This window comes from Equus quagga, unplaced genomic scaffold, assembly GCF_021613505.1.
Source record: "Equus quagga isolate Etosha38 unplaced genomic scaffold, UCLA_HA_Equagga_1.0 153_RagTag, whole genome shotgun sequence".
NCBI lineage: Eukaryota > Metazoa > Chordata > Mammalia > Perissodactyla > Equidae > Equus > Equus quagga.
In genome coordinates, this window is record NW_025796915.1 from 7508586 (window position 1) to 7523047 (window position 14462).

A 14462-nucleotide genomic window follows, 5' to 3' on the forward strand; every position below is an offset into this window, starting at 1 on the left:
GAAAAATGTCCCACAGAGAAGGAGAAAGAGCCTTGCCTTATCTCCACTAGATAGCAGCCACTTCCTCCCTGGGCCCTGGTTTTCTCAGCTGCACATTGACAAGGTATTAGTTAACCTTTCACACTTCTCTGCTTTTGACATCACTGAATACATCATGGGGTGGAGGGTGGGGCAATGGCTCTGCTTGATCTGTCCTTACAGCAAAGAGTGGGTACCACAAGCTATAGGAGTGCAGAGGAGGAGCTGGAGTTCACAGTGGGCCTAAGTAGCTGGAAAAGGAATTCTAATCCCTCAGTATTCAAGGGATTTGTTGGAAACAAAGAGTGGATGGGTGGGAGGAGCGCTGTGGACCTGCCCGGAGGTCGCTCTGGGAGGGTGCTTTAATTCAACAGGAAATCCAATAGGGTCTGCCAAACCGGATTTCTGGAAGGAAGGGGAGGGGGAAAGTGGCAAAAGCACTCTCTCCAACGAGCCAGCTGTGCCCGGGACTGTCCCCTCCACAGGTCCTGGGGTCAGAGCCCTGTTTAACTCAGTTACATTCAATCCAACAAAATATGCTCAGCCCCTCCCTGTGTCACACACGTTAGACACGGGGGACAGTCCTTGGTCTCAAGTGGCTCACAGCACTGTGGTGGGGAGAGCAGACACCTGCGGCCAAGGCTAAGGAAAGGTGGCTGACAAGCATGGTTAATAAGGCTACAAAACCAAGTGTCCCTGTGTCCGGGGGAGGGAGCCGCTGGCCAACCAGGTGAGAGCTTTGGGGTGAGACAAGCTCAGTTCAAATCCAGGCTCTGACCTTATTGGCTGTGAGACTTTAGCCAAATTACTTAGCGTCTCTGAGCCTCAGTCTTCTCACCTGTAAGAATAATCACACCCATAATTGTAGTTGCTATGAAGACTAAATAAAGATAAAAACATATACCCTATCAAGCAGGTTACCAAGCACTTAATAATACTTAACAATGCTTGCTTAATATTAATTACGGATTATATACAAGTTTTATAGAGATCAAATTTTAGATGTGATTTATATTTTTCATGTGCATTTTGTTGCCCCCTGTCTAGTCAATGTATGTAGTATGAAGTTTGTCTCCATTTTATGGAATGCAGCATAAATTTCCTCTTTAAAATTATTATGTGATTATGAAGGTGTCTGGTTGGGTCTCTCCGCTTTGCGACACACTAAGAGTCGTGGCCATTAGTGACTGAGTGTCAGGGCCCTGTGAAGGCCTGCTGAGCCCCTCTGACAACACTGCTCCCAAGGGAAAGAATGCTCCATTTAGGGGATCTGCTTGTTATACAGCTACAGCAAACGGACACTATTTATTGTCTGTATCTTGGTATAGGAGCTCAGAGGAAAAACTGGAGTTCCCAGTGGCCCTAAGTAGCTGGGAGAAGATATGGATTCCAACTCCTTAGTATTTACTTAAAAAGCAACTCTGTTTTGAGTAGTGTGGGGTGGAACAGGAAAGTATAAGACATGGGTTCCACGCTCTGGAAGCATCCAATTTAGCTGTACTACATCACAGAGTCATCGGCCCTAGGATTTCCATCCAACCCCTCCACAGATACATTGCTTGGAGCCAGGATCACAGCAACTTTCACGTCTTCTGCAGTGAGATGAGCTCAATGGTGAGGGTCTTGCCCAGAGCCAGGAGGCTCCTGGAACTCTCACCTCCCCATTTCTTGCCAATTATTCTGTTTACTCCTAGAAACTGAGTTTATCGTCACTCACCTAAACAAGAGGTAGAATCTCAAAGTCTACCTTAATGTTGATATCTTCTGACCACCTCACTGTTTGCCACCATGGGAAACAAATCCCTCCAAACCCAGGGAGGTGAGAGAGGCTGCCTGAGGCCCCAGGAGGGAGCACGGCTGAGCATCTACTGCTGAGTCCTGTGAGGCGGCTGCGAGAGAACTTAAGGAAATGAGTAAATGTGGGGCTGGACACATAAAAGGATATGTGCTACCTAATACTACTACTATTATTATTTTGATAATTATCCTTACACAGATAAGGAAATGAAGTACAGAGAGGGTAGGAAACTTGCTCAGGTCGCACAGCTAGGAAGCGAGGATCTGGGACTCAAACTCAGGATTTGAATCAGGCAAACTATCCAGTTCCTTTCTTCTGAAGCCCTGCCCCTGCCCCATCCCTTTCTTCTCCCCTGGATGGAATCTGACAACCTGGAGAGGGCATAGTCTGTCCTTCTGCCCATCTATTCCAGGAAAGAGATGCAGCTCCCTGACTCCAAGGATCTAGAAGTCACCCTTCTTGGGGCACAGACAACCTTCCAGGCCACCCATTGGATGGTCAACTCCTCCATAGAGGGGTGGGGTCTTTTAATTCACTGCCCTATCTCCGAGGCAAGCAACAGTGCCCGGCACAAGATAGGCATTCAAGACATACTTGTTGAAAGAATGAACCAATGGAAGAACGCAAGAAACCCAGACACCTTTCTGCCATCAGCAGGTTCAGCAATGACTCAGCCCCCAATCCAGGGGGCGCAGGCTGGCTCTTACTCTGGCTAGCGGTGAGCTGGGTAGATAGTCCTGGATTGCAAGGGGGACCTAGTGGGGAGTTTCTTTCCTGGATTTTGAGACTCAGCTCTTAGTCCTTCTTGGATACCAGTGATGGCAGGCCTATCTGGGGCTCAACGAGCACAGAGTGAGATACGGTGGAAAGAGCACTGGGTCTCTGACTCCCAGCCCTCTGGCCACCCCTCACTGGGGCCACTTATTTGCTTTGGTCCCCACTTAGGGCAAGAAAGTAGCAAGAAAGTAGCAGTTAATGTTTATGGAGTTCTTAGTAGCTAAGACACACTTTTACATCCATTTAGTTCTCATACAAGTCCAATGTGATCACCATTTTACAGCAGAGAGGTAAAGAAGCTAGCCTGAGGTCAGAGATCTGGGAAGTGGCAGAGGCAGGATTTGAGCCTAGGCCTGTGGCCTCCTGAGTCTGGCTGCTTAACGATTGAGCCACACTGCCACCCTGCTAGCTTCTCTGCCAGGTGCGCTGGTGAGGCCTCTTGGGGCTGCTGTCCTTCCATCTCTAAAAGGAGTGTGTTGCTCCCTTCCAGCTTCAAGAGGTATTGGTTCTCGAGCTTGCATGTGTGTGTGTGTGTGTGTGTGTGTGTGTGTGTGTGTAGGAGGGCTGGGTGGTGGGTGGCTTCTGGCTGCTTCCAGCAGGGCTGACATCCTGTCCCATCCCACCCCCAGCTCCTCCAGGAGAGGCAGCATCTCTCCTGGGAAGGGGGTGGGGTGAGGGCAGCCGCTGGATGGAGGAGCAAAGGAATAGAAGGCAGAGAAAAGATGCTGAGCTGGGCCCACCGGGCAGAGGGGCCTGCCTCTCGTTCCTCCACCTCTCTCCTGGGATCACTCTCTCCTCTCCTTGAGATGTCAGCGACCTCTCTCTCTCTCGGTGGCTGCTGCCGAGAAGGGCCGGGAGCACGAGGCCTGGAGACTCACAGCGCCCTTCCCTGCCGCCTGCCAGCCGCTCTCCTCAGCTGCGGCAGGGGCTATAAAAAGCACAGCCCTTCAACAATAGGTGACATCATCCAGGAAAGAACTGGATTCTGCCAGATGCCAGGAGAGTTACAGCCCCCACCCCTCCCTCAGGACAGCAGCCCTTGGAAAAGGGCTCGGGTATGTTCCACTGGCCCCCTGGAGGGATGGGGCTACACTCCTGAGGACCCAACCACATTGCAAGAGGGAAGGCTGATCCAGAGGGGCACGGGCAATGGGCTTGACTGGAGAGTTTTCAAGGGGTGGGCAAATGGGAAAGGAGCTGGGAGGCGGGTGGAGGCTTGCTGGACCCCCTCAGGGTCCTCTGAATCTTCTGAGACAAGTAGAGGTGGGCGGGCTGGGAGTAGGTACACAGGCATTGCCAGGAGACGTGGGCCAAACCTGCTGGAACAGCGTCTTCCTGGGGCCCTTCCGGCAGGTTCCCCCCAGCCCTGGTGTGCAGCAGTGTCTGGCATGTAGCAGGCTTGCTGACTGACCTCTTAGACCTGGTTCTGGATGCCACGTCTGCTGCACAGTACGTTGACCACTTGGGCTGGAGTGGGTGGAGGAAGGGTGGCTCAGGGGCCTGCCCCACCCCCTGCCACCGTGGTGCTTTGATGGAGGCAGGAAGGGCAGTCAGAACAGCCCCGCAGTGCTGCCGGCCTCCTCAGCCCACCCTGGGAGCTGCAGCCTCCATCGCCTGCACATCTCATCCCTCCCAGGGCTGGCTGAGGATGCCTCTGCTCCGTGTGCCCCTGGTACCCCGCACAGCTCTGCACAGAGAGGACCCCGAGATGTAGATATTGAGTGCTTGACGGGTCGGAACTGTCAGCCCTTCACGGCTCTGAGCCTCAGCTTCCTCACCTGTAAAACTAGGGCTGCTGGGGAGGTGCTCAGAGCGCCGGCCGGCCGGGGAGTCAGGAGACCTGGCTCCCCTGCCAAGATCCCGGGCCCTGAGGCTGGGGAGGGGCAGAGACCTGAGGGGCAGTCGGCCGGAGCCTGCTTCTGGGGCAGTTGGACTGGCAGGCGTAACACAAGAGCTTAGTTCCTCTCTGGCCTCCTTCTTAATCTCCTTCTCTCTAGATCAGCAGCCCCAGGCCAGCCCCTCCCTCCCTGTGCCCCCAAGCCCAGCGTCTTTTCTTTTTACACATCCCCCAACCATGCCCCTCCCCTGGGTGCTCCCCTTCTCTCTGCTCAGCCACATTCCAGCACTTGTTCAGCTTGTTTGGGCCCCACCTCCTCCACAAAGCTGGCCATGATCCCTCCAGCCGGACTGGCTCCCCTTCCCTGATCCCCCGGAGTGTGTGGTGTCTCCCACACAGTGACACAGTGCAGGTGGGGCGTCCCGCCTCGTGCGGGATGGCTGGAGAAGCACAGGTCTCACTTCAAAGTCCAGCCGCTCACCCTGGCATCCTGAGCCTTCTCTCTCTGGTCCCAACCTCCCTTGGTAGCCTCCTCTCCTGCCCACTCTCCTCCCTGGCCACCATCCCAGGACTCCAGCCACACCAGAGGACTCGGTTTTCCAAGCACACCATATGAACTCTGCTGTGGTCTGAATGTTTGTGTTGCCTACGAATTCCCATGCTGAAATCCTACCCTCAAAGGTGAGGATATTAGTAGGTGGGATCTTTGGGAGATGATTAGGTCATGGGGGTGGAGCCCTCATGAATGGGATTAGCGCCCTTATGAAAGAGGCTCCCGAGAGCTCCTAGCCTTTCCACTGGGTGAGGACCCAATGAGAAGAGGACCTTCCTGACCTTGCTGGCGCCTGATCTTGGACTTTCTAGCCTCAGAACTGTGAGCAATAAATTTCTGTTGCTTATAAGCCTGGTATTTTGTATCTAGCAGCCTGAGCGGACTAGGACACACTCCTCCAGGGCTTTGCCTGCGCCCTCTTCCTGGGCCTCCTTCAACCCTTTCTCTGCCATCAAAGTCCTCCTTCTCCAGGGCCCAGCTCTCTCTAAACCCTCTGCCCTGCCTGCACCTCGCTCAAAATGAATCCCTCTCTCCTGCCCATGCACACAGCTCTCTGCGTGACTTTGGTGGCTGCAGTGACGTCATTCTGCATTCCTTCTTGGTGAGTGGGTAGGATCCTGTCCTACTGGCAAGGTTTCCAGGGCAGGGCTGAGACCAGCAGGCATAGTGCTGGCTAGATCTCCTTTCATCCCCATAGCAACTGCCGAAGGGACATATCATCATGAGCAAACTGAGGCTCAGAGAGGGTGAGGAACACGCCCTGCTGGTAAACGGTGAGGCTGAAGTTCAATCCTGGGTCCACCAGATTCCACGGTCGAGTTACTTTGAAGCCCAGCACCCAGGAGCAGGGGGCACACGGTGGTCCTTCCGTCAGTGAGCGAAACTGAAGAGAGCTGCTTGGCCTGTGTGGCCAGGGCAGGGGGCTTGTGCTCGTCTTGAACACACCGCATGGATGTCTGGTTTCTTAGCACGGGTCCCAGAGCATGAGGCACATCTCAGGTGAAACACGTGCTGAGCCAGAACCGGCCAGGGCCACTAGGGCCAGTGTCCCCTCCCACCCTCGCCCCTGTTTCTGCAGAAGTTTGGCCCTGAGGCGGAGCCAGAGTGGTAGGGACTCCGAGAGCCCCGGCCTGACTGCCCCTCCCTCATCGTCCCTGGACACTGCTCTTCTCTTTCCCAGCTGGCTCCCCTAGCGACACACGACACCAAGAGGGGCCTGAGGCTTGCGGCCCAGACTCTGTGGATTCGTGTCATGATGAGACTTCACAGAACAGAAAGAGCACGGGCTATGGGGCTAGCAGCCCTCCTCTGCTTCCTAGCTTGTGACCTGCCCCCAACTCTTGGTTTGGGGGCGTCAGTGCCTGTCTCTCAGGGTGGGGGCTAACTGTGTGCAAAGTGTCTAGCCTAGAGTGGGTGGAGGAGCTGGGTATAAGGTAGCCCCAAGTTTCAGGGGTGTTTGCTCCCTGATGGCCGATGACAGTGCTCACTGGCACTCCTTCTTGGGCTTCCTGAACCCAGAAGAGAAGAATGGGCAGCACCCCACCTGCCCTCTCTCCCACTGAGCCCAGTCCTTACCCGCACTGACCACTGAGCTCTCCACCCCCACCAGCTCCATCTGCCTCCTTCACAACCCAGGAAGCAACCAGTGACCTTGTTCTCCCTAGGCTTCCTCATTTGTCCTGGGATCCATCACCTCATGCCCATCCTCTGGCCCGCCTGTCCTCTGACCCCTGGTCACTGTCTCCATTTTGCTAAAGAAAGTAACCAAACCTGAGGACCATATTCACCACAAGTTCCTGCTCTCTCCGCTCACACAGACCCTGCTCTCACTGTTGCTGCTCTCAGGAATCCTCTTGGGTTGACTTAGGGCTTTGACCTTCAGGAGGTGGTCAAGCCCATTCCGCTCTCTTAGCCCCCTCTTCAGCACTCCCATTTACTAGGTACTGTGCCAGCTGACCTCCTCCCAACTTTATTAACCAACGGGGACTATTTACTGTGAATCTCTCTCTTTCTTTGGATAATTAGTTAGTTGGGCTATATTCATTCACTCATGCATTCATTTGTTTATCTTTCCATTCTTCCATCTATCCATTCATCTTCATCCAGTCATCCATTCATTGAGTCATCCTTTCCTCCTTCTGTTCGTCTATCCATTTTCTGTCCATTCAGGCATCTCTCTATCCATCAGTGTAGGCATCCATGCAACAATCCATCCATTTAGCCTTCTGTCCAGGCACGCATGCAGGCATGCATCCATCCATCTATCCAGGCATCCACCCATTTATCCATCTATCCAGGCACCCATCCACCCACCACCCACCCACCCACTCACCCATCCATCCATCCATCCATCCATCCCATCTAGTACCTACTAAGCATTTCCTAGGTAGTAGGCTCTGTGCTGGATGCTTGGGATTCAGAACCAAACAGGCCATGGTCTCTACTCTCAGGGGCTCACAGTCTAGTATGGGAAGACAGGAGACATGAGCTCCAAAGTTCCTTCCATTTCCAATCTCCTGGGAGCCTATGATCTGTCCCCAGGCTCTGCCAGTGAGCACTAGGTAGATACTTGTGGCCTGACAGCAAGGCTGATCTTCCTCCACCCGGGACACTTGGGGTGCAGGCAGCCCTCCACGCCAGCTCAGCTGAGGCCCTGAAATCCCCTCTTGCTTCCAAGCTGGTGTGTTGATGTTGCTCAGGGCGGTGTGAGGAAAGGCATGGGGCCCCTCTCCAGAAACACGGAGGCCACTGCCAACACCTGACCCCACCTGCACTGTGAAAATCAGCAGAGCCCGGGGACAGGGTGGTCAGAGAGCAGCTTCAAATTTTACTCTCCCTGGATTCTTGATCTCCCCTCTGCAAAATCTCTCTCCTTTCTTCCTTCCTCCCATCCCCATCTCTCCTGTCTGTTCTCTCTTCCCCTTCCCTCCCTTTCCTCCAGGCTCCCTCCTCCTCATTTCCCTGCTCCTATTTTTTCTGTCTTCCCATTAAGTGGTGGGACACATGGACTTCAAATTCTGGGCCACCGTTGTGGGACAATTCATGACGGTTCTTAGCCAGTGTCCTTCCCTAAAACCATGGCTCACAGAGGACAAAAGCAGATGGTGCGTTCGCCCCGCCCAGCCTGCAAGAAGGGGCTCCTTCCCCACGGCTCATGCATTGCCTTCCTTTTCCCCTTCCTCCTTGTCCATCGTCTTCCCCCGGCCCCTCTCCTTTTCAGACCACAGACGGGTGCTGAATCACATACTTAATCTTTTTGCTCTAATTCTCACCTACAAAATCAACACCTCCAAGCGAAATCAGGCTAAAGGCACAAGAGCTGCCAAATAGTTCATGGATTCGATCTCTGGGGCCTTTTCCTAACTCCCTCCCCAGCCCGGGGTTAGCTGGAAAGAGGCAAGGAAGAGAGAAGAAGGGCAAAGAAGGGAGAGGAGGCGGGAGGCTTCCAGGAGGAAGCAGAGAGGAGCCCTCGTGGACCCCCGCCTTGGGGAGCGCCCCCCTGCTCACCGACGTGTCCTCCGAGCATGAGGCGATGATGTTGTCGATGAAGGGGTTCCACTTGATGTCCAGCACGTTACCCTGGTGACCACAGACCTTGGGGTAGTTGGGTTCAATCCTGCCTGTCTGCCGAGGAGACAGAAAGAGAAGGAGATTAGTTTGAAGGTCCTGGGGTGGCCCTGAAAGGACGGCCCTTATTCTGGGCTTCTCAACTGGACTGGAAAGTCCTCGAGGATCCACCGATGTCTTATTCGTCTTCAGGTCCCTGCCACAGGCTGGGCCAAAGTGCTCTGTGGCTGCGTCCTCCCCAACACCCACTGCGATGGAGAGGGCCACACAGCACGGTGGGGGGCAGGGCCGCTGTTGGTCCAGACGTGGCCTCTGAGCAAGTTAGGAAAAGGTGCCTCTTCCTCAATAGAAACGTTTAAAGTCAAGATGTTCCCCTCTGCCTGAGTGACCAAAGCCTGGCAGTCGGTGGCCCCCGCAGTGCACACACCCAGACATGGGGTGCTCATGCTCACCCCAGTACCCACTTCCCCCATGCCCAGGGAGGTGCCGCCATTGGGTCCACATCAGGAGGAGGCTCTTTGCTGCTGCTCCAGGACTCAGTAGAGAGGCCTGAACCACTGGGTCCACCTACACACTCCCATGTAAGTTATCCTGCCCATGATGTGAACAGTGCTGCTCCCAGATGTAGCATCCTTGTTCTGTGTGCATCTTAAACTCCTGTACATAGTGCCCTGTGGTTGAAAGCATAGTCTTTGGAGTCACACAGGCCTGTGTTTGAATCACAGCTCTGCCACTTTTTAGCTATGTGGCCTTGGGAAAGTCGATGACTTTCTCTGAGCCTCAGTTTCCTCACTTCTAAAATGGGGATAGCAACAGCTACTTAGCATTGTCGTGAAGATTAAATGAGCTAATGTGCTTAGCAAAGTGCTTAATGTGCAGATGATCATCACAGTGAACACTCAGTATAGACAGTAGTTATTATTATGGTACATGCTAGGTGACATCTCCTCCAGGAAGTCTTCCTGATCCCTCAGTGGGTTAAGAGCTCCTCCTCTGTGCCCTCACAGCATTCTGTGCTTCCCTCTAGTACAGGCATCACTATGCGGAATTGCAGTCTGTTTTTATTTGTCTGTGAGCAACTGAGGACAGCGTCTGCATCTTCCTCATCTCTGAACCTGCAGCTCCTTACAAGCCTGGCACACAGTAGGTGCTCAGCACATGATCTGAAAGACATCCTGTGAGGGGAATGGAGTCCCCAAAAGATGGAACAAGGGAGGTGAGGGTGTGAGGAGGGAAGGGTAGGCCCATGTTTGGTGCCTATAAAGGTGGCAGGAAAGGGAAGGAAGATTGTAGGCAGAAGCTGTGTCTCCATCCCAAAGTCTTTCTGATGCCAGCTTTTGGTGGGTGTGGGGGGAACAAGGTTTTCCGGTCACTGCCATCTGCTAATAGTGCTGGGGGTCAGAGACACCTTGGGCAGGTCACCCCTCACTCTCCTTTTGGTTCCTTGACAGAATAAGGAGGAAGAGAACCAGTTTCTGCCAAACCCTTGCTACACGCCGTAGAGTTCACCAGTGTGATGGGCAAGAGCTGTTTCAGAGGGTGTGTCCTGTCCGACCTCTTCCCCACCCACTTCCTGCCTGCGTCTCTACCAGCTCATTTCCAGAGCCTTTGATTTTTTGTTACACAGCAATGGTGAGATAAGTGAGAAAAAAGAGACCTAGAGAAAATGGCAGTGGTGTGGAGGATGAGGAACGAGGCAGAGAAAGAAAGAGGGGCAATTGCCTCCGAGGTTGCACCCAGGAGAACTTCACTGGCACTGTATGTTGTGGGGAAACTAAAGAATGGAGGAAAAGGGCTTGGGGAGTATTGCTACCAGGTAGAAATGGAATCCCCTTCAACATTCTATGAGGGAGGCCATTCCAATTGGAATATCTTTTCCAGTTACTTTTGGGCTGTCAGATTATGTTTCTTTAAATGAGCCTCTGAGCAGAGACTGGGCCACATGTGACCCTGGGATTTAGTACGGTTACACCTGATCTTCCCTAATTCTCACAACCACCTTGTGGGTTAGGCAGGAGGAAATTAAGGCCCAGAAAGGCTAAGCAAGTTGCTCAAGGTTACCCAGCTGAAAGCAAAGCTGGGATTCCCACACAGGGGTGACTCTCAAAGCTGAGCTTTCTGAACCCCACTGCTCATTGTTGGCCAGCTCCCCCCTCCAGCTCTGACTGCCACGCAGACAGGCCCTGCATTGTCTGCTTCCACGGCTCACTTACTCTCTGACAGAGCCATTCCTTACGTCTGATCCCAAAGGCTGCACTGGAGCCACCCCTGAGCAAAGCAGTCTGCACTGAACTTCTGGCACCCAGCCCAGCCCAGGCAAAGCTGAGGGGTGCCAAGTCAGTCAGTAGGTGGCCCTCAGCTACCAGCAGCTTCCGGCCAGCAGCCTGTGGGGGGTGCAGTGGAGGGACAATGCAGCAACATCACTGGAACCTAGTCAGACGGGGAGAGGTCAGAGCCGTGCGCCGGGAAGGGAGTAAGTCCTTCTCAAGCAGAGTGTGATCCCCAATTCAGGTATCCTGCCAGGTGGACCTCTCTTTACACAATGGATGCATCCCCAATGCAGCGGGTGAGTATGATTTTCGTGACTGAATCACATTGTTGTTTGCGTGAACAGTGAGCCCTAGGGTTGTGCAGTGCACAACCTGCTTGGCTAGACCCAACAGCCCTGGAGGGAGGGACCACCTTTCAACCTGGCAGCTCTGATTTTTCTGTCGTATACAGTAGGGTTCCAAAATTTTGTTTGAAAGACAAGTTCCATTGCTAAGAAGAAAAATTTGAAAACCATTGTTCTATGGAGAAATCAAGCAAATTAAAATACAATTATTAACTCTAGGAAAACTTGTATAAGAAAGCTAATGTAATCATAGTGATAATGATTTATGCACAATATTTACATAGTTATAATAATGTAAATCCTGCATATTTATTTAAACAAGAGTTGTGCTATAATACACTGACTGGCAGGACAGAGGTAGGGAAAGGCGTGTGTGTGTGTGTGTGTGTGTGTGTGTGTGTGGTAAGAGGGGAGACAGAGCTGGAAGAAAGCGAGATCCTCATCGTCCATAATAGGAAGTCAACAGACAATGTCTAAGATTTAAAAAATCTAGCCATGGTAGTAAAAGCATGTAATTAAGAAATACAGGGATAAGTGCAAAAAGAAATAGCTAAAAGCAATGAAAGCAGCTACATTTAGGGGGTAGGAAATGGGGGGTTGTATCAAAGTGGGACAGGGAGGGAGGTTATAGGTGGTGGTATGCTGGTAAATGCTTAACAACTGGTTCTCCAGGTAAAAAAGGCCCTCTTTAACATTCACCAATTTCCAAGGTGTAATATTCCCACCGTGGCTGACTTCAAGTTACCGAGGTGAAATCACCAAAAGTAGAGTTAGCGACTCACCATCATTATATAATATTTCTACCATACACATATAATAGATACAAATAATCGCAAGAACACGGAGAGTAATCCAATAAGCAGGAAGCATTGAGTTTTTAATATTTACTACCTCTGTTTTTAATATAATTTACTTAATCAAAAGTTTGCATAACTTAATTTTTAATAATGGCCATGTTTAACAACTGGTTTGCAAAACTCCTAAAAATTTAACCATAGGCTCTCACGAGCCAGCGCCGGCCGGCTCCAGCGCGCGTCACTTGCAGTGCCACGGGCCTCGCGGCCCTATTAGCCTTTATGAACTCTGCTCAATTATTACTTGGACAGACATAAAAATTAAAGAACAAACAACTAAAATGCATGTGCCAAGTGTTCTAAAGGATGCTTGACCTGAATTTTTTAAAAATGTGAATAATCCTCTCCTCGGACCCCACAAATGCCTCTGTTTTCTGTTCCAAGTTCTGCGAGGGGGTGTGCCTGGAGACCAGCCCCAGATCTGATTCCTACCTGCTACACAATACTGCCTTCTCATACTCGTACTCACACTCCTACCAACCCACACCAACACTAATAGCTACTATTAGCATAACATTATATGAAAACAATCAACTCAATCCTCCTAACAGCCCATCTAACAGCTGAGAACACAGAGGTTTAGAGAGCTTCTCCGGAGCGGAGTCGAGGTTTTGCGACGTTTCCTAACCGTAGAATAGCATTCAGATGGTCAGCTCACAGAAGTGTCCTGATGGTAGGGTTCCCAGGGGTCCTGGGGTCTAACCTGCCATCTGGTCCTCGAACTGCAAAGAGAGCCCCAGCATCAACAGGGCTGGGGCAGAGCCCCCGCTGCACGGGGCGGGGTGGGGGAGCCTGTTTCTTGGAGTCTGTAGTCACTAGGGAGACCTTCACAAGGTTGCAGTCCGTGTGGCCTTATCCTGAGGCCTCAAAGGACGATCCAGCCCCCTTCACTGGGTGGACCTTCAGCATCAAATGTTGGAGGGCAGCTGCTGCAGGCGCTGCGTCTCCTCAAGGCGGAGCCCGGCGCTGAGGACCAGGCTGTATCTCAGACACACCCCACCTGCCCAAAGACAGAGCTGGGAGGTGCTGGGACGCAGGCAGGCCTCTCCAGGGCGGGGGAGCGTGGAGGAGGGCAACTCTCCCCGCAGGCCCCTTTGAAAGGGTCTCTCAGAGACTTGTGAAAGGCTCAGAGCCTGCAACCAGTAACTGTGCTTTGGGACTCTGCCCCAGGGAAAACAGAGGAGCACAGAGCACTCACTGCTGGGTGGTTTCCAAGAGGGAAGAATGGAGCACATGCCCAGACGGTATTGCCAGAGGGCGTTACAGGCCACCAATGTGAGGGGACACTGGGAAGCTGTCTAAAATCATATTTCCAAAGAATATCCAATGTCATGGGAATTTCTCAAGACCTAATGTTTAGCGAAACAGAATCGACTTATATACACATTAAAATGATGCCAATCTATTAAAAAATACCCAGTCGGTAAGAAAAAACATCAAAATGTTAATAGTGGCGCTCTCTGGTTTCCAATTCTTCCGCAATGAACATTTAAGATTTCTATTAAAAAGGCATATGTTATTAACAACACCCTACACACCCCCCCCCCCCCCCCCCCCCCCAATAGATTTGATCGAAAACCATTCCTCTCTGGTTTTGGTCAAAAAGGCCTTAAGGAAATGAGATGCAGCTGCTGTCTACCAGATTCACACATCTCAGAAGCTTTTGTGGAACGTAAATGTGTTTGCTATACAGGCTTCTCTACTCCCCTGTTACCACATGCATGGTTTGGGGGAAAATAAGATCCTTGAAATTGTATAATTAATTGAAAGTGGGTTTCAGAGCGTGTGTGTGTGTGTGTGTGTGTGTGCATGTGTGTGAGTGTGTGTGTGAGGCGTCCATGCAGGCAGCCGAGCCCAGGCCCGCCCTTGGAAAGGCTGGCGGGTGCAGCTCACCCAGCAGGCTGCCCCGGGGAGTGGCGGGTGCTCAGGCCTCAGTCCAGGCTTTATCTGAACCCAGTGAACTGACTGAGGACAAGATATTTTCAAAACAACCCGCACTGCAGCTTCAGCGTCCTAGAACCTCCCATTGCTGCAAAGCTGAGTTTTGTAGAGAGAAGCACAATGTTTTCTCACCTGGGGAATCAGCTTAGCGAGGCAGAAGGAACAGACTTTGAGCAGGAGGCAGGGTTTCTAAGCTCAGTCCTGGCAGTCATGTCACCAGCTGAGTGACTTTGAACATGGCCCCCGGCCTCTCTGGGTTTCCCAGATTCCCAGACCCTGGGATAAAGCCCTTTCTGCTTCTTTGTGGCTCCGCTTTTTATTTGATGAAACAAGGCACACCAGCAACCAGAGTGCCTTGCTTGTGGCCTCCCAGCTCAGAATGCGGGGATCCACGTCAAGTCATGGGATGGCAATACTAATGATGACAATGGAAAAGACAAGGATGGTAATCAGAGACCATTTGACAAGAGCTTACAAAGCGCTAGTCCTTCTGCTAAGCAATT

At 52.1% G+C, this 14462-nt stretch overlaps 1 protein-coding gene across 1 annotated transcript in view; it reads right to left on the minus strand.

Annotated features, from left to right (window-relative positions):
- Positions 1–14462, minus strand: part of LOC124233130 (coronin-2B) — a 94685-nt gene that overhangs the window by 18368 nt on the left and 61855 nt on the right. Inside the window, exon 3 of the mRNA XM_046650261.1 lies at positions 8491–8607. Within this exon, the coding sequence (XP_046506217.1) occupies positions 8491–8607 (117 nt within the window). The remainder of the gene's footprint in view (positions 1–8490; positions 8608–14462) is intronic.